Raw genomic sequence first — 17,687 nt, forward strand, 5'->3', positions numbered from 1 at the left:
CGTTCACTGATGCTTCAGAAGGAAAAATAATGCATTAAGAGCCGGGGGTGAAAACTTTTGAACAAAATGAAGGTGTGTACATTTTTCTTATTTTGATTATCATATTTTTTTTTCATTTAGTACTGCCCTTCAGAAGAACAGTGAACATGCAAATTTAAATGGGGACTCATGAATAACTATCACTAAACAAAAAACAACAGTGGATCATTCAGTTAAACGACACAGTATTAAGAATCAAGTGTATGTAAACTTTTGAACAGGATTAGTTTTATAAATTCTACTACTATTTTCTCTTGTGAACTGTATGTAAACGTCTTTTATGTGAAATGTCTTATTCAGATCAGGAAATAATAAAAAACATGCATTTTGTATGATCCCTCTTATTTTGGTAAAATAATTAACGTTAAGTGCATGTAAACCTCAACCTTTTGACCTCAACTGTAGATAGATAGCAACAGAAAGGGACTCAGACATTCATATCAATTTGTAAAGGGTTTCCTTTATTTGTGTTTCATCTCTATTTTAATCATTAATTGTCTGGGATTATTTCCAGTACACAGGTTTTTTTCTTTTAATCACAAATTGTACTCTACAAAAACCAAAGATGAAACATTTACTTCATTCTAGCATACTGTCTGCATATATTTGGTGAACAGAAGAAAGTACAATAGGGATAAAAAACCCAAAACATAAAATTATATACAGCACATATAAAAATAGCTTTGCATAACATTTGGGTGAAAATACAATGCTCCGAAAGCTTTGCTTTGATCTTTATTTGGTGGACTAACAGCCATTAAATTCCTCCGATTTCAGTACACTGTTGAAGGGCCCTTAAGTGCTACAGGATATCAACTGTTACCAAAAAGAACATGCCATATGGAGCCTATAGTACATAAAGGTTTCTATTTGCATAAAGAGACTCTTTTAATATTGACCTTGAGCATACACAATATCACCGATCCACCCACCTGAACAAATACAGCATACCGGACGTTCGTAAGACCTTCGACAGTATTTCATCACCACTCTGGCTAATGTATGCATGCATTTCTAAATACTACTGAGTGTTTATTTGGCGTTTAAGAGACCCGGGGGCTTTATTGTGCAAAACACATTTAAAAAATGTGATTGTACTAATCAGTTTTATAAAGCTTTGCTCAAAAAATGTGAAACAGCACATTTAGATTGTATAAAGTACGATTTCTAAATTAGCAAGTGATTCATACGGTTGCACAGACAGGCTGATTGCAATTAGGATGAAGAAAATACATGACATGTAAATAAAAGATACAACTTCAGAACCAGTTAAACTGCGCAGAATAAAAATATACAGTAAACACAAAAAAGGCAGAACGAACAAATAAAATAGTAACAATGGTTACAAATGTGTTGTAAAAGGCACTGATAATATACGTCTAAACATTTCCTTTTCCGAAAGGCTCATGCGGCTTGACGACGGCAGCTGGAATTCCTCTTCAAACCTCTGTTATGTTTGTGCGGCCACTGAATACTGCATACCATTTCAAAAGAAACTGGAACCATTTATATTTACACGCCTCTTTTTACCTGTTTAAATCATTGGCAAGGCAGAGGATAAACTGTAACAGACAACATGGAAATACATAATGTAACATTTAACTATTTACACCAGTTTAGCTCTGAACCACACATAAATGAATGAGATGTATGTGTAGCACTTTTGTGCTACCAAATCGCACAAAACAAGTACCAATTTCATATAAGATTATCACTACAAGAAAAAAAAATGCAGGTTGATCTAAAAAAAAAAAAAAAAAAAAAAAAAAAAAAAAAAAATGAGAACACATGAAGGCTGACCCATTATATAAAAAGATTAAATTAGCAGTTAAAAGCATAGCTCATCAAAAAAATTAAAAAAAACTCAGATGTAGTTTCAAACCTGTATGACTGTTCTGTGCAGCCCAAAAGAAGAATGTTTTTTTCTACTTGCAATGAAAGTCAATGGGGTCAACTGGAATAGTACATCCAAGAATGAAATTTTTGTCATCATTTACTCACCCTCATGTCATTCCAAACCTGTATAGGTTTCTTTATGCTGAACACAAAACATATTTTGAAGAACCAGAAAGTTGTTGGTCCCCATTGACTTCCATAGTAGTGAACAAAATGATGGGGATGTTTGATTGCCAGCATTCTTCAAGAAAAAACTCATACAGGTTTGGAATGACATGAGGGTGAGTAAATGACAACTTTCATTTTTGGGTGAACTGTCCCTTTAAACCTCTCTAACTTTATTGTATGGAGAAAACACTGAGACATTTTTAAAAAGATCTCCTTTTGAACTCAGAAGTAAGTCAGTCATACTGGTTTGGAACAACATAAGAGTAAGTAAATGATGCCATCATTTTCATTTTCATGTGAACTATCCCTTTAAGGTTGGTACCAACTAAGCATATCTGACTTTTAATTAATATCAACAAAGATGATCAAACAAAGCTGGCAGATTAAATGAGAAACTTCCTTCAATTGTAAAAGATTTGACTAAAACTTGAAATACATTTCCGCAAATTGGGGACAGTAACCACAAACAAGAAAGTTTGGCACTGTGAATGTCCATAGGTAACAGTGCCCTGGATTGTACACGGTCGTTCCCGAGTTGTTAAAGCTGTTTCTCTGTTTAGTCCAGGCCTCTGTGCGATATTCAGGCTAATGGGAATTTACGATACGCAAACTTTAAAGTCAACATGCAGAGCATAATAAAGGCATGAAGGGTGGAGAAAGGATAAACTGTTACTCCCCTGGTAGCTGAAGAGAGATCAAAACAGCCGTGCAATTAAACACTCGAACGTCCGAGTTCCTACGCGTACACACTGCTGCGCTGTGACTGCTGAGACTGAGTCGGCTGCGCGGCTTGCGATGGTGGCTGCAGCTGGGCTTGTTCGGGAATGTGTGTGTGGCAGGAAGGAGGCAGTGTATGGGGGTTTCCTAGAGGGGTGGGACTTGTGGTGACATCGGACCAGTCTGAGTTGGAGTGCGGCGACGAGGAGGACCAGGGGTCGGGCGATTCAGGGGAAGGAGTGAGGTAGGGGTGCTCGCTGGGATTGTGTGCGGGATGACCAGGGGTGGTTCCCTCTGAGCCGGCGGTGGCGTAGCTGTGCTGAGAAGGTGGTGTAGGATATTTATCCACGGGGCTCTGGCGTGGCTGGTAGGACGCAACTTGCCGTGCTTGGCTCTCAGGCAGCCCGTGAGGGAGTGCGTGGTTGTGACCGTGGGGGTGCGAAAGGGTATGCGACAACCCGTGCTGCATTGCCACATCAGGCATGGGGAACATCATACTCTGATTACAGTGCAGGTGCTGACTTTGCGCCTGATTTTGCCCCTGCGCCTGCATCTGGCTTTGTTGCGCCTGCTTGAGGAGGCTCTGCCCGTTGCCAGCCGCCATCATTTGGAAGGTGACAATGGGCGGTAGCTGTTCACGTGTCATGGTGACGTTCATCGGGGTGAGCATGCCGGGGCTGTGGTGCTGCTGCTGCATGCTGGTGTGGCCCGCGTTCATCTGGTGGGGCTGCATGAGGCCAAACATGTGGCCATTGTAGCCGTGTTTGGCCAGACCCACCCAGCTTTGCTGCTGGCCCAACATGTGGCTCACAGGAGGCAGCATGGGCCTCACGGAGGGGCTGCTAAGCAGCGGAGGCGAACTCGCCGTGCTGGAGGTGGCAACTGCCTCTCCGGCATACGAGTGTGGAGACTCCAGGGAATCCACGGGTGACATTGTGACTGAGCTCTCTGAGAGGCCACCAGCTGCTTTGGTGACATTTCCGCTGCCTCCGGCCACCGCCACCACATTCGGGACCTCTCCTCCGGCCGGCTTCTTCCGCCTCTTCGCCTTCATTTCTTTAAGATCCTTGGCTGTTCCGGCTGCAACAGCGTTTGCTTTTCCTCCTGCTCGGCGGTTCTTTTTGCCCTGCGGACCTGGGCGCATGCCGATCATGAATCCTGTGCCATTTGTCCCACAAACCATGGAGGAGTGTCCTCCGCCGTTGCCCACGTGGTTAGGCCCGGAGTGTGGGCTGTGCACCAGGTTGTACTGGTCTAGAAGACGCACAATGTCGTGATGCATTCTTTCTTGTGCAGTATCACGAGGCAGGCGGTCTAGATGATCGGTGATATCACGATTTGAATAATGATCTAGGAGGACTTGGGCCGCTTCAAAGCTGCCCTCCCTGGCAGCCAGGAACAAGGGGGTCTCCTCCTACATCACAGAACAAACAAAACTTAAGTGTTTGGCTCACACACAAAACATTAAACATGCACATAAACAAACAGACATGAATGGGTACCTTATTGTCCTGCATGTCCCGATTGGCTCCATTCTTCAATAGCACTAGAGTGGCGTCTACATTATTAACAGCCGCGGCCCAATGCAAAGCTGACTTGCCTGAGGATGAGATAAGTGCATTGAGATTAAACAAGGTGTCCTTTTTATTCCTAGAATTTATTTATTAAGGTTCTTTACTTTGATGTATGTTCATACGGGTTTTCATCTTACCGTGGTCATCCACAGCATTGACATCTGCGTGGCAGTGCACAAGCTCCTCCACCATGCCCTCCACTGCCAGTCTGGCTGCCAGGATGAGTGGTGTGGTGCCGTCATTCATACGGGCATCAAGATCCGTAGCACGGTTACGGATGAGAATCTGGAGTTCAGAAACAAGTAATAATTGGTATGTGCACATAAAAATTCAGAATACATATATATACACAAACACGAACATTTTTCCACAGTGCATGAGAACTGCCTGTAGAAAAGATATTCAGGAAATAACCAGGAGTACCCATCTAAAACTAACAAAGCAGTCATAAGTAGCACGGGTATATTTGCAGCAATAGCAAATACATTGCGTGGGTCAAAATTATTGATTTTTCTTTTATGTCAAAAATTTCTCAATATTTTGGTTTCTTTGCACCCTCAGATTCCAGATTTTCAAATAGTTGTATCTCAACCAAATACTGTCCTATCCTTACAAATCATAAATCAATGGAAAATTTATTCAGCTTTCGGATGATGTATAAATCTTAATCGACTGGTTTTGTGGTCCAGGGTCACATAATATGATATATATGAACCAGGGTTGGAAATTAACGAGGGCTTGTGGCAAAAATGTCCTGAAAATGAACTAAAATGCCCCATAAATTCAAGACAAAGGGGCAAAAAAGCCCCAGCACAATTAAACAATGTATTACGGCTGTTGTGATTAAAATGAAACATGAAAATGAATGAAAAGTGTCAATTCGCGGAATTACATTCAAATTCACTAACACTGCAGCAGATGAGCGTTTAGCCTTATAACCAATCAATTTATAAATGCATTGGCCAATCAGAGGTGCTTAGATTAGTCAGCACTAAAAAAGCTGAAGCTGTTGTTGAGTGCGCATGCTCGCAAATTCCCTCATCATAAGCAACACACCGTAGATACGATGTAAATTAAAGATTCATTTCATAGCTTCGGTGATTGTAACGGGAGTTTTTGCAAAAAATTGCCCTCACAAATGTAAAAAATGCCCCTGGAAATTAAAATATTGCCTTTTAATGGAAAAGTTAATTTCTGACCCTGATATGAACATTATATGTGACCCTAGACCACAAAACCAGTCGTAAGTATCACAGGTATATTTGTAACAATAGCCAACAATACATTGTATGGGTACAAATGATCAATTTTTCTTTTATGCCAAAAATCTTTAGGTTATTAAGTTATGTTCCATAAAGATATTTTGTAAATTTCCTACCATAAATATATTAAAAAGTAATTTTTGATTAGTAATATGCATTGCTAAGAACTTAATTTGGACAACTTTAAAGGCCATTTTCTCTATATTTTGATTTTTTTGCACCCTCAGATTACAGATTTTCAAATAGCTGCATCTTACAAACATACATGAATGGAAAGCTTATTTATTCAGCTTTTCAGATGATGCATAAACGCAAATTTCAAAAAATGGACCCTTATCACTGGTTTTGTGGTCCAGGGTCACATATTATAAAGTTATATTGGCTTAGCAGGCATATGAGTGGAAGCACATGCCCTCACCTGGAAGACTCCTTGGGCGTCTGCTGCCACGGCCGCATGTAGAGGAGTGCGGCCCATGTTATCATGAGCGTTGGCATCAGCCCCAGCATCCAGCAGTCTCTTTGCGGCATCAGCTCGGGCGTATCGTGCAGCGAGGTGGAGGGCAGTCTCTCCCGTGCGATCTGTCTGGGCATTAAGCGACGCACCCTGGCCAATTAAGTCGGTTATGACGTTTGTACCAGGCTCGTCAGCGCCACTTTCCTCCTCCTCATCTCCCAGCATGCTGCCACAATCGGGGCTGCTGCCATTTCGTAGAGATGCCAGCATGAGAGGAGTGAAACCATCTATAAGCATGAAAGAGAATATGGATTAAGGCAGGCTAAAAATCTTCTTTCCTCATCTACTCAGACTGGAAGAAAGAATCTCAATCTATTAACCTGGTCCTTTAACATTGACATCCAGGCTGTCCATGTCTATGTCCGCCTGAGGGGGAGTGAGAGTGATGTCAGCGGCTTTGTGATGCTGCAGGGTCCACTCTCTCCTGTCCACTCCTCCATCCACTCCAACAGGAAGCAATGGCTTATCTTCCATCTGTGAGGTTGGAGGGGTCCATTCAGATTGATCATAAACAAAGGGATCTGTCATCTTCAGGGCTGTGGAGGTACCATCTCTTACCCTTGGTTTTTTAGTTAGATCCTCCTCAGACCAGTGATGGGTAGAACTGCCATCCATCAACCCTCCATCCTGTGGCTTCTGCATGCTCCTGAAAGAAAGTGGACGATAGGGGAAAAAAAGGACTGACTTTAGATGCCACCCGAAATCAACAGGTTAACAGAAGTGTTTAACAAATATTCAGCCTGTTGCTTTTGAAGCATCATACATTCATTTTATCACATAAGTGCTAAAAAACAAGAGATACACTTTAAATAATAATTCGCTGAATGCACACTGTCACATCATTTCAACTTATTAATCAGGATCTTCCCACGGCAACATGAAGGCAGCAAATATCCTAAGATCATTGTGGAGATCAGATGGACACTTACTTCATGCCAAAATCATCCTGTCCCACTGGCTCCCTCCGCTTGCTGTCTTTCTTTGCCAGGAAGCCATCAGGAAGCCACAAAGTCCCATGCTTGCGTTTGCGCTTGGCAGCCAACACACCCAGCACCAAAATCAACATAATGATAGCTGCAGCCACAGCAACCAGGTACAGAAAAACCTGCACGGGGGGATCTGGATTTGGATCGCCTGAGGTGGAAGAGCATAGTTAAAGTTTATGAAAAGACACAGTTTCATTTGCTATGATCCAGTTTTGCTAGTTCACTTACTGGCCACAGAGTAGACGGGGTATGGCAGCGCTGATATCAGTGACTCGGCGGCTATGAAGGCTGCAGCCTGGTCTGCACTGGAAATGCATTCGTCTGAGTGCTGAGAACACTGTCGATTGTCAATCTCCAGGTGAACCTTTGATCTAAACCAAGGAGATATCCAAAACCATGTTATTTTATACAAACAAAAACATAAAGGTAAATAACAAAATGATCATTTTTGGGTGAGGAACATACCCAATAACCTCCTTCTCCAGCTCTCGTTTTCCTCGTTGCTTCATACTGGCAATATTGTTTTTAAATTCATTTTCCTCACTTCCATAGTATGGGTACACCATAGGTCTCTTTTGCTCATCCAGCTTAAGTCGCAGGTTGGTGCGCAGGAGTGTCCCCAAAGAGCGCAGGAAACCTTTGAGGTCACCCAAAAACTCCTCGGGCTGCAGCAGCACCACGACCACTAGTGTACCTTCAGCCAGCTTGGGAGGAGTATCTGTGGCACAGTCCAGACCATCCCAGCCACATGATTCTGTGTTGCAGCCCTGGTTACAATGACCATTGGCGTAATGATCTGCACAGTATCTGTCATATCTAAGGAGAAATGAGGTTAATAAATATTTGTTATTATATATCAAATGGAAATGTAATGTAAATATATATTTGGGGTATATTTTTAAGGATTCGTTTACAAAATTAAAAATTCCTGATAATTTATTCACCCCCATGGTATCCAAAATGTTCATATCTTTCTTTCTTCAGTTGAAAAGAAATTAAGGTTCCAGGTTTTTTCTCCACATAGTGGATTTCAATGGGGATTAGCGTGCTGAAGGTTTCAATGGTGCTGGCTGAATTGCAGTTTTAATGCTTCAAAGGGCTTTGCATGATCCCAGCTGAAGAATAAGGGCCTTATCTAGCGAAACGATTGGTTATTTCCCAAAAAAAGAATATATATATATATATATATATATATATATATATATATATATATATATATATATATATATATATATATATATATATATATATATATATATACAACGTGATTATGTAATTCGTAGACTTGCATCGCAGAGCTAGTGCTAGACAAGCATTTGTGATTAAAAAGTAGATACATTTTTATTTATTTTAGAAAATGATCGATCATTTTGCTAAATAAAACCCTTATTCCTCAGCTGGGATTGTGTAGAGCCCTTTGAATTGAAACTGCAATGTGAACCTTCAACCCGCTAGTCCCCACTGAAGTCCACTATATGGAGAAAAATCCTGGAATGTTTTCCTCAAAACCTTTAGTTTCTTTTCGATTGATGAAAGGCAGACATGAACATCTTGAATGACATGGAAGCATTATTTTTACAAGTTTTTTAAAGAAGATCAGCTCTAAAGTGTGAGAAATATAGTGGGACACGTACTTGCACATGCTTGGGCCCGTCGATGAACCTTTGTGGCATTCAAAGCTGTCAAAGAGGCAGCCTGCATTGTCGCACTCTGGGTCACAGCGGCCATTATGGAATAAGTCCCAGCAGGGTACGGAAGCTGTGCAGTTCTTCCAGGGCTTGTCCCAGAACAGCGTACAGTCGCCTCCATCCCAGTCGCATTCTGGGTTCTTACATTGTGGGTCACATACTTTGTCTCCTGCACGCTGTTCGCACTCCAAATACGGGCAGGAAACTAAACTTTGACAGGTTGGTCCGGTGAAGCCAGGTAGACACTGGCAGCTGAACTTGTTGGACTTATCCGTCACACAGGTGCCACCATTTAGACACATGCAGCGGTTTGTGGTGCTCTCGCAGTGTGGTCCGGTAAAACCAATTTGGCAGCGGCACTGTGGGCGACCTTTAATCTCCACACACTGTCCGCCATTTTGACAGAGCAAACTGGCACAGGAGAAGATCTCAAAATCACCGCAGTTGAAGCCAGTGTAACCCTGAAAGAGCCACACAGAGGGCATTAGATGACAAAAATAAAGAAAATCATGGCACTTTCACAAAATGATTAGGGGCTAGTAAGAAAGCAGCAGAGAGTGAAAGAAGAGTAAAAGACAAGTTAAGAGAGAATCAGAGTTTCACTTCATACCTGATTTATGCAGCTTCAGTCTTTAGTGCAAGCATGAGAACAAAGAGAGAAACAAGCAGCTTTGAGAAAAGGAAACATTTTCACTCAAAGCAAAACAGAATAAAGCTAACGCAGCTGTTAAAGGTTGTAAGAGAAGTGTTGGAAAGCACAGGAAGCGGCATATTAGTTATTATAGGAGAAGTCCACTTCCAGAACAAAGATTTACGGATAATTTACTCACCCCCTTGTCATCCAAGATGTTCATGTCTTTCTTTCTTCAGCCATAAAGAAATTACGTTACGTTTTGAGGAAAACATTTTAAACTTCCAAAACGCAGTTTCAATGCAGCTTAAAAGGGCTCTAAACGATCCTATCCGAGGAAGAGAGGTCTTATCTAGTAAAACGATCGGTCATTTTCTAAAAAATAAAAATGTACAATTTCTATACTTTTTTTTTTTTTTTTTACTTCAAATGCTCATCTTGTCTAGCTCTGCGTGAACTCTGTGTATTCCGGGTCAATACAGTTAGGGTAGGGTACAAGTACGATGATTTTTAAATGGGAGGAGAAAATGAGATGGGAGTTTTTCGACATACCCTAACTGTCTTCAGTCTGAATACACAGATCACACAGAGCTAGAGAAGATGACCATTTGAGGTTAAAAAGTAAATAAATTGTCTGGTTTTTTTTGTTTTTTTTTAGAAAATAACCGATCATTTCGCTAGATAAGACCCTTCTTCCTCGGCTTGAAGCTGCATTTAAACTGCATTTTGGAAGTTCAAATTTGGGGCAGCATAGAAGTCCAATATATGGAGAGAAATCCTAAAATGTTTTCCTCAAAAAACATAATTTCTTTACAACTGATGAAACAAAGACATGAACATCATGGGTGACAAGGAGGTGAGTAAATTATCTGTAAATTGTTCTGGAAGTGAACTTCTCCTTACAATTACCTTCCACCTCTCAGATAGCAGTTAGTAAATATTCAATAAAGGCTTTATGTATTTAACAAAATTAGGGATTGCTTCACAGTACAGCAAGAATTGAATTGCTTGCACATGCACACATACACACTACCATTCTAAAGTTTGGGATCAGTAAGATCTCTATTTCAAATAAATGCTGTTTTTTAAACTTTTTCAACATTGATAATATAAAATGTTTGTTAAGCATCAAATCAGAATATTAGAATGATTTCTGAAGGTCCATTTGACACTGAAGACTGGAGTAATGATGCTGAAATTTCTGCTTTGCCTTCACAATAAATAACAGTTAACTAAATTTAACTGTTTTTACTGCATGTTTAATCGAAAAACATACCTAAAAACCTTAAAAAACCAAACTTTTGAATGGTTGTGTACACACACATAAACACTAACACCACACTCACGGGTTGGCAGTTACAGGTGTATCCATGTAATGAACTCGTGTTCATGGCACATCTGCCGTTGTTGTGGCATGGCTTGGATTGGCATAGATCCACCATTAACTCACAATGTTGTCCTGCAGGGGAACAGAGAGAACAAAAGTGCATAAGAAAACAATAACCATTAATTTGAACCAAAATAGCAAGTATGATAATCTGTGATTCTAAAATAAGACCTCACCAGTATAACCGAGACGACAGCGGCACTGATAGTTATTGGTGAGCGGTACACAGTCAATGCTGCCGGTTGGATGGCAAGGTCCAGAAAGACATTCATTCACATCTCCCTCACAATGCTCTCCGGTGAAACCAGGAGGGCAGGAGCAAGTGTACCGGCCCAAGCCGTCCACACACTGGCCGCCATTCTTACAGTGAGCGCCGAATTCTGGGGCACATTCATTCACGTCCACCTCACACTGCAAACCTGCACAACAGAGAAGAGTGGTCAAGGGACATTTACATAACAGCATAACATCTGATCATTAAACATACCGCATTAAGAATCAGTTATACCTTTGGTGCCAGGAGGACATGCACAGGAGAAGCGGTTGATCAAATCAATGCAGGTTCCTCCATTATGGCAGGGATTCGACTGGCACTCGTCAACATCATATTCACAGTTCACACCCTGATAACCTGCTTTACACTTATAGAGAAAGCGAGAGGTTTAAATATTAGAAGACAAAAGATGCCTTTGCCGACTGTTTACAAATTTGGGATTGATTAGATCTTTAATGCTTTTTTTTTTTTTTTTTTACCTTGCAGTCATATCCACCCTGGTAGTCCATACATGTCCCTCCATTTCTACAGGGGTTGGAGAGACATTCATCCACCTCTTGCTCACAGTAACTGCCCATATAACCTCTCTGGCACATACACTGGTGTGTGTTGTCTTTGTCGATACACCGCCCTGCGTGCTTACACACCATGTCCACCGCCACACCTGGAGTAAATCAAGTTACATTAATAATTCAACCAAATTTACAGCTTAATCTATAGTACATTTTGCTGCATTTCAAAACAGTTACAGTAAAATCAGTCAGTCTGCCCAATGTCTCACCCTTGTTTTTGGCAACAGCTTGGCAGGACATATTGGGGATGTCACAGTACAGGCCTGTCCAGCCATGCTGACAGCTGCATCTCCAATCCATCTCCTTCTGGACGCACGTACCTCCATTTTGACACTTGATTTTACTGCACACATTCACCATTGACTGTAAAATGAAACAGAGAATCAGAGAAATTAAGCAAACAATTTTATTGCTGAACAATCACTTGCTAACAACCAAATTTCAACACAGGAAAAGAATCACTTCATTACTCCAACTGAATATCTACGTATTTGTTATTTGTTTTAATGGCAATTAATTAGCAGATTGTCCAAAATGTAGGCTTAAAGAGATTCACCCAAAAATGAAAATTCCGTTATTACTCACCCTCATGCCGTTCCAAACCCGCAAGACCTTTGTTCTTTGGAACACAAATTAAGATATTTTTGATAAAATCTGAGAGCTTTCTGACCCTGCATAGACAGCAAAGCAACTACCACGTTTACAGCCCAGAAAGGTAGGAAGGACATTGTTAAAATAGTCCATGTAACATCAGTGGTTCAACAATTTTATGAAGCTACGAGAATACTTTAGCATACAATTATTTCTTTTCTTCTGTGCGTGTAGCTTTATAAATCCATTTAACATGGACTACTTTTCTGGGCCTTGAACGTGGTAGTTATGTTGCTGTCTGTGCAGGGTCAGAAAGCTTTTGGATTTTATCAAAAAATTGTGTTCTGAAGATGAACAAAGGTCTTACAGTTTTGGAGTGACATTAGGGTGAGTAATTAATGACAGAATTTTCATTTTTGGTTAAACTATCCCTTTAAATCAATAAGCAGTCTTTGCTCAACATGAGACCGTGTCTCTAAGACTGAATGGACAGTATTTACCTCGCAGGTTTTTCCATTATACATCAGTGGGCAGGTGCAGTGGAAGGTCCCCAGGCCGTCTATGCAGGTGCCACCATTTTTACAAGGGTGAGAGTCACACTCATTCAGTTCAAACTGGCAGAATTGACCAGAAAATCCATGCCGACAGCGGCAGGTAAAACGGTTAATTCCATCCACACACGTTCCATTGTTGAGACAAGAGCTATGGAATAAAAAAGAGAGAGAGAATGAATAAACATATATATGACACATGAAATAAAACAATATCTGTGTAATTTATATGGAAAACTTACGTCTCAGTACAATCTGGGATATCACGTTCGCAGTTGATGCCATCATAGCCAGGTGGACACTGGCACGTGTAGCTGTTCACGTAGTCAGTGCAGCGACCTCCATTCCAGCAGGGATTGCTAGCGCACTCGTCCATCTCCTGCTCACAGCGCTCGCCGTAGAAACCATCTCTGCACTCGCACAAGAACCGGCCCACTTTGTCAACACACGTACCACCATTACGACATGGATCTGGAGAAGAGAGCAAAAATTAAAAAGACTGGGTTTTCAAACTGGTGTCCAAACACCCCTAGAGGGCCACAGATGAGTGACAAGAATTGTTTATTTATTTATTTATTTATTTTACAAAAATAAATTTTTAGGGCTGTCAAAGTTAAATGTGTCGAGCAAAGTAATTTGTTAATCTCTGCACACTACTCTCTCTCTCTCAAACAGAGGATGATTTAAAGTGTTCGATCACCAAAAAATTTAAATTCTGTCATTAATTACTCACACTCATGTTGTTCCAAACCCATAAGACCTTTGTTCATCTTCAGAACACAAATTAAGATATTTTTGATGAAATCTGAGAGCTTTCTGACCCTGCATAGACAGCAACGCCAGCCAAAGACGTAAGAGAAGAAATTATTGAATACAGTCGTTATTTTTGTTTTCTTTGGGAACAAAAAGTAGTCATGCAACTTCATAAAATTAAGGTTGAACCACTGATTACTTTAAGGATGTCTTCACCACCTTTCTTGGCCTTAAAAATGTTGGACGTTTTGCAGTCTATGCAGGGTCAGAAAGCTCTCGGATTTCATCAAATTTATTCGTGTTCCAAGGATTAACGAAGGTCTTACAGGTTTGGAACAACATGATTGTGAGTAATTAATGACAGAATTTTCATTTTGAGGTAAACTATCCCCTTAACACAAGTATGTGTTTACTGTTTTTCTTTCATAACACATACTGGAGCTGCAGTCATCGATGTTGGTCTGGCAGTTGACCCCAGTGTATCCAGGCTGACACTCGCATCGGTAGCTGCCCACTGTGTTCCGACAATGAGCTCCATTCTGACACGGGTTCTTCTTGCACTCGTCTACATCCTCTGTGCACTGGGCTCCTAAACAAACATATCAGACAGACACTCTTGAAATGTTTTGGATGGATTTCATAAATTAAATCTACTACTGGGAATGTCATGCAAATAAGAAAAAGCTGTTATATGTGACCCTGGACCACAAAACCAGTCGTAAGTAGCACGGGTATATTTGTAGCAATAGCCAACAATACCATGTATGGGTCAAAATTATTGATTTCCTTTTGTGCCAAAAATTATTAGGATATTAAGTAAAGATCAAGTTCCATGAAGATATTTAGAAAATTTCCTACCACAAATATATCAAAACTTAATTGTTGTTTAGTAATATGCATTGCTAAGAACTTCATTTGGACAACTTTAAAGGCCATTTTCTTAATATTTAGATTTTTTTGCACCGTCAAAATTCCAGATTTTCAAATAATTGTATCATAGCTAAATATTGTCCTAGCAAACAATACATCAATTCGGATGACGTATAAATCTCAATTTCAAAAAATTCACCCATATGACTGCTTTTTTGGTCCGAGGTCACTTATGTGGTTCTCTCAACATCAAAAACACTCTTGGGGAATTAAAAAAAAAACACCCACACACAGACTCAAGGCACTTACCTTCCCATCCGCTGTGGCACAGGCAGGTGTAGCTGGTGTAATCCAGGGATGGCTGACAGACCCCTCGTCTCTGACAGGGCTGAGAGTCACAGGGGACTAACTTTTCCTCACATCGTCTCCCTATGAACCGAGCAGTACAGTCAATTGTGGATGAAATTTAGAGTGTAAATTAAAAATAAAATGTCCTATTGCTAAAATAATCCTAAGAATGTGTTGATTATTAATATTAACATTATTAACTTAATTATTTAATTATTAAATGCATTAAGTACAACTAGCGGCACAATTTTCAACACTGATAAAAATGCACAGATTTTCAACATTGATAAAAAATGTTTCTTCAGCAGCAAATTTTTATATTAAAAAGATTTTTGAAAGATCATTTTGACACTGAAGACTGGAGTAATGACTGCTGAAAATTCTGATTTGCCACCACAGATTATATTTATAAATTATATATAATAAATTATATTTTAAAATGCATTCATATAGATAACAGGTATTTTAAATGGCAATAATATTTCACAATATTACTGTTTTTACTGTCTCAGAAATGTTAAAATATCTTACGACCCCAAACTTTTGAACAGTAAATAACTATAATATTATTCTTAACTGAAAATATTTGAATTATGACAATAATAATCTGGATTCTGTAATTAAAATCATTTTAAAAACTGTAAACTGTAAATGCGTTTGTCACCTTTGTAAGGCAGAGTGCAGTGGCAGCTGTAGCTGTTGACTCCATCCACACAGGTTCCCTGATTTAAACAGGGGTTTGACTCGCATTCATTAATGTTTATCTCACAGTTGAAACCTGAAAGGGCAAATCAGGGAGTTGGGAACTGAATTAAACATCATTACTCTTTTTAAAAAAAGGCTAATGGATTAAACGCCTTTACCTGCAAAACCACGGGCACACACGCAGGTGTAGCCATTATGATGGTCTTTACAGATCCCACCATTGTGGCACGGGTTGGACTGACACTCGTTCTTCTCTCGCTCACAGTTCTTACCTTCCCAGCCTGGCTCACATGCACAAACATACCTACACAGAAAGCAGAATAGTTGACATAAAAAAAACACCTGGCCATAGAAACAGATGGTTTATACAAAGGCAGGTTATAGTGCCTCTTCCAGCAATTTTAAGAATGCAATTTGCTATGTTATGAATTATATAGTGCTTATACAGAATCAAATAATGCTTATGGATCTCTTTACAGAATATAACAGAAAATGGAAGTTGACAGAATCAACTATCAGTATCGGTCACTTTGACAGAATGAGTTTGCAGGTTTGCTCTTTAAGATAAAAGCTGTTCCTACCCATCCTGCTGCTCAATGCACTCTCCATGCTTGCAAGGCATGGGGCTGCAGTGGTCTGCACCTGAGTGGCACAGAGGACCATGAGTCCCAAGTGGACACAAACACTGAAACCCGTTCACTTTGTCCACGCACGTCCCTCCACTCAGACACGGGTTCGAACTGCACTCATTTATCTCCTCGGAGCATCGCTCCCCTGAGTAGAAAGAAAGTGTGATTAATGAATAATTAGACTGATATAATCGAATGATTTATAAAAGCAGTGCATAAATACAGTTGAGGTCAAAAGTTTACATAGACCTTGCAGAATCTGCAAAATGTTAATTATTTTACCAAAATAAGAATGATCATACAAAATGCATGTTATTTTTTATTTAGTACTGACCTGAGTAAGATATTTCACATAAAAGACATTTACATATAGTCCAAAAGACAAAATAATAGTTTAATTTATAAAAATGACCCCGTTCAAAAGCTTACATGCGCTTGATCCTTAATACTGTGTTGTTACCTGAATGATCCAAAGCTATAATTATACGTTTTTACCTATAACTACAAGGGTTTTTTTTTTAGTGATAGTTGTTCACCAGTCCTTTGTTTGTCCTAAACATTTCTTCAGAAAAATCCTTCAGGTCCTGCAAATTCTTTGGTTTTTCAGCATTTTTTGTATTTGAACCCTTTCCAACAATGACTGTATGATTTTGAGATCCATCTTTTCACATTGAGGACAATTAAGGGACTCATATCTAACTGTTACAGATGCTCACTGATGCTTCAGAAGGAAACATAATGCATTAAGGGGGTGAAAACTTTTTGAATTTGAAGATCAGGGTAAATTTAACATATTTTGTCTTTTATGTCTTTTATTATGTCTTTTGGGAAACATGTAAGCATCTTCTGTAACTTCTGATGGGCAGTACTAAATGAAAAAAAAAAAAAAAAAAGATATTTAGGCCCATTTTTGGAAAATATTACACATCTTCCTTCTGGTGAAAAGTTTTCACACTTAATGCTTTAAAATCTTTTATTCCTTCTGGAGCATCAGTAAGCATTTGAACCTTTTGTAATAGTTGCATAAGAGTCCTTCAGTTGTCCTCAGTGTGAAAAGATGGATATCAAAATCATACAGTTATTGTTGGAAAGGGTTCAAATACACAAATATGCTGAAAAACCAAAGAATTTGTGATGACCTTTTTCTGGATAACAGCAGACAGTTTAACTGTTTAGGACAAACAAGGGATTTATGAACAACTATCACTAAACAAACAAAACAATAGTGGATCATTCACAATATTAAGTATTAAGAATCACAATATTAAGAATCAAGTGTCTTCTTATACAGGTTAGTACTACATAAATAACTATCACTAAAAAAAAACAACAAAAAACACAGCTGTTGATCGTTCAGGTAACAACACAGTATTAAGAATCAACCATATGTAAACTTTTGAACAGGGTCATTTTTATAAATTCAACTATTATTTTCTCTTGTGGACTATGTGTAAATGTAATTTCTTTGAAGTACCTTATTCAGGTCAGTACTACATCAAAAATAACATGCATTTTGCATGAACCCTCTTATT

General features: G+C 39.5%; 1 protein-coding gene across 2 annotated transcripts in view; it reads right to left on the reverse strand.

Annotated features, from left to right (window-relative positions):
* Nucleotides 1-479: 479 nt before the first annotated feature.
* Nucleotides 480-17,687, reverse strand: part of notch2 (notch receptor 2) — a 55,712-nt gene continuing 38,504 nt past the window's right edge. The window contains exons 13-34 of one of the 2 annotated variants that reach the window (XM_051117217.1): nucleotides 16,108-16,300; nucleotides 15,685-15,830; nucleotides 15,486-15,599; nucleotides 14,783-14,902; nucleotides 14,040-14,192; nucleotides 13,093-13,321; nucleotides 12,800-13,001; nucleotides 11,918-12,071; nucleotides 11,616-11,800; nucleotides 11,371-11,503; nucleotides 11,039-11,281; nucleotides 10,822-10,934; nucleotides 8,791-9,305; nucleotides 7,622-7,972; nucleotides 7,385-7,527; nucleotides 7,100-7,304; nucleotides 6,729-6,816; nucleotides 6,491-6,644; nucleotides 6,075-6,397; nucleotides 4,532-4,679; nucleotides 4,323-4,420; nucleotides 480-4,234 (exon numbers count right to left, since the gene is read on the reverse strand). In XM_051117217.1, the coding sequence (XP_050973174.1) occupies nucleotides 2,840-4,234; nucleotides 4,323-4,420; nucleotides 4,532-4,679; nucleotides 6,075-6,397; nucleotides 6,491-6,644; nucleotides 6,729-6,816; nucleotides 7,100-7,304; nucleotides 7,385-7,527; nucleotides 7,622-7,972; nucleotides 8,791-9,305; nucleotides 10,822-10,934; nucleotides 11,039-11,281; nucleotides 11,371-11,503; nucleotides 11,616-11,800; nucleotides 11,918-12,071; nucleotides 12,800-13,001; nucleotides 13,093-13,321; nucleotides 14,040-14,192; nucleotides 14,783-14,902; nucleotides 15,486-15,599; nucleotides 15,685-15,830; nucleotides 16,108-16,300 (5,405 nt within the window). In that variant the 3' untranslated portion in view covers nucleotides 480-2,839. Of the gene's footprint in view, nucleotides 4,235-4,322; nucleotides 4,421-4,531; nucleotides 4,680-6,074; nucleotides 6,398-6,490; nucleotides 6,817-7,099; nucleotides 7,305-7,384; nucleotides 7,528-7,621; nucleotides 7,973-8,790; nucleotides 9,306-10,821; nucleotides 10,935-11,038; nucleotides 11,282-11,370; nucleotides 11,504-11,615; nucleotides 11,801-11,917; nucleotides 12,072-12,799; nucleotides 13,002-13,092; nucleotides 13,322-14,039; nucleotides 14,193-14,782; nucleotides 14,903-15,485; nucleotides 15,600-15,684; nucleotides 15,831-16,107; nucleotides 16,301-17,687 lie in introns of both variants that reach the window. The other variant, XM_051117216.1, reaches the window with a different exon arrangement.

Source organism: Labeo rohita, chromosome 8 (assembly GCF_022985175.1).
Source record: "Labeo rohita strain BAU-BD-2019 chromosome 8, IGBB_LRoh.1.0, whole genome shotgun sequence".
Taxonomy (NCBI): Eukaryota; Metazoa; Chordata; class Actinopteri; order Cypriniformes; family Cyprinidae; genus Labeo; species Labeo rohita.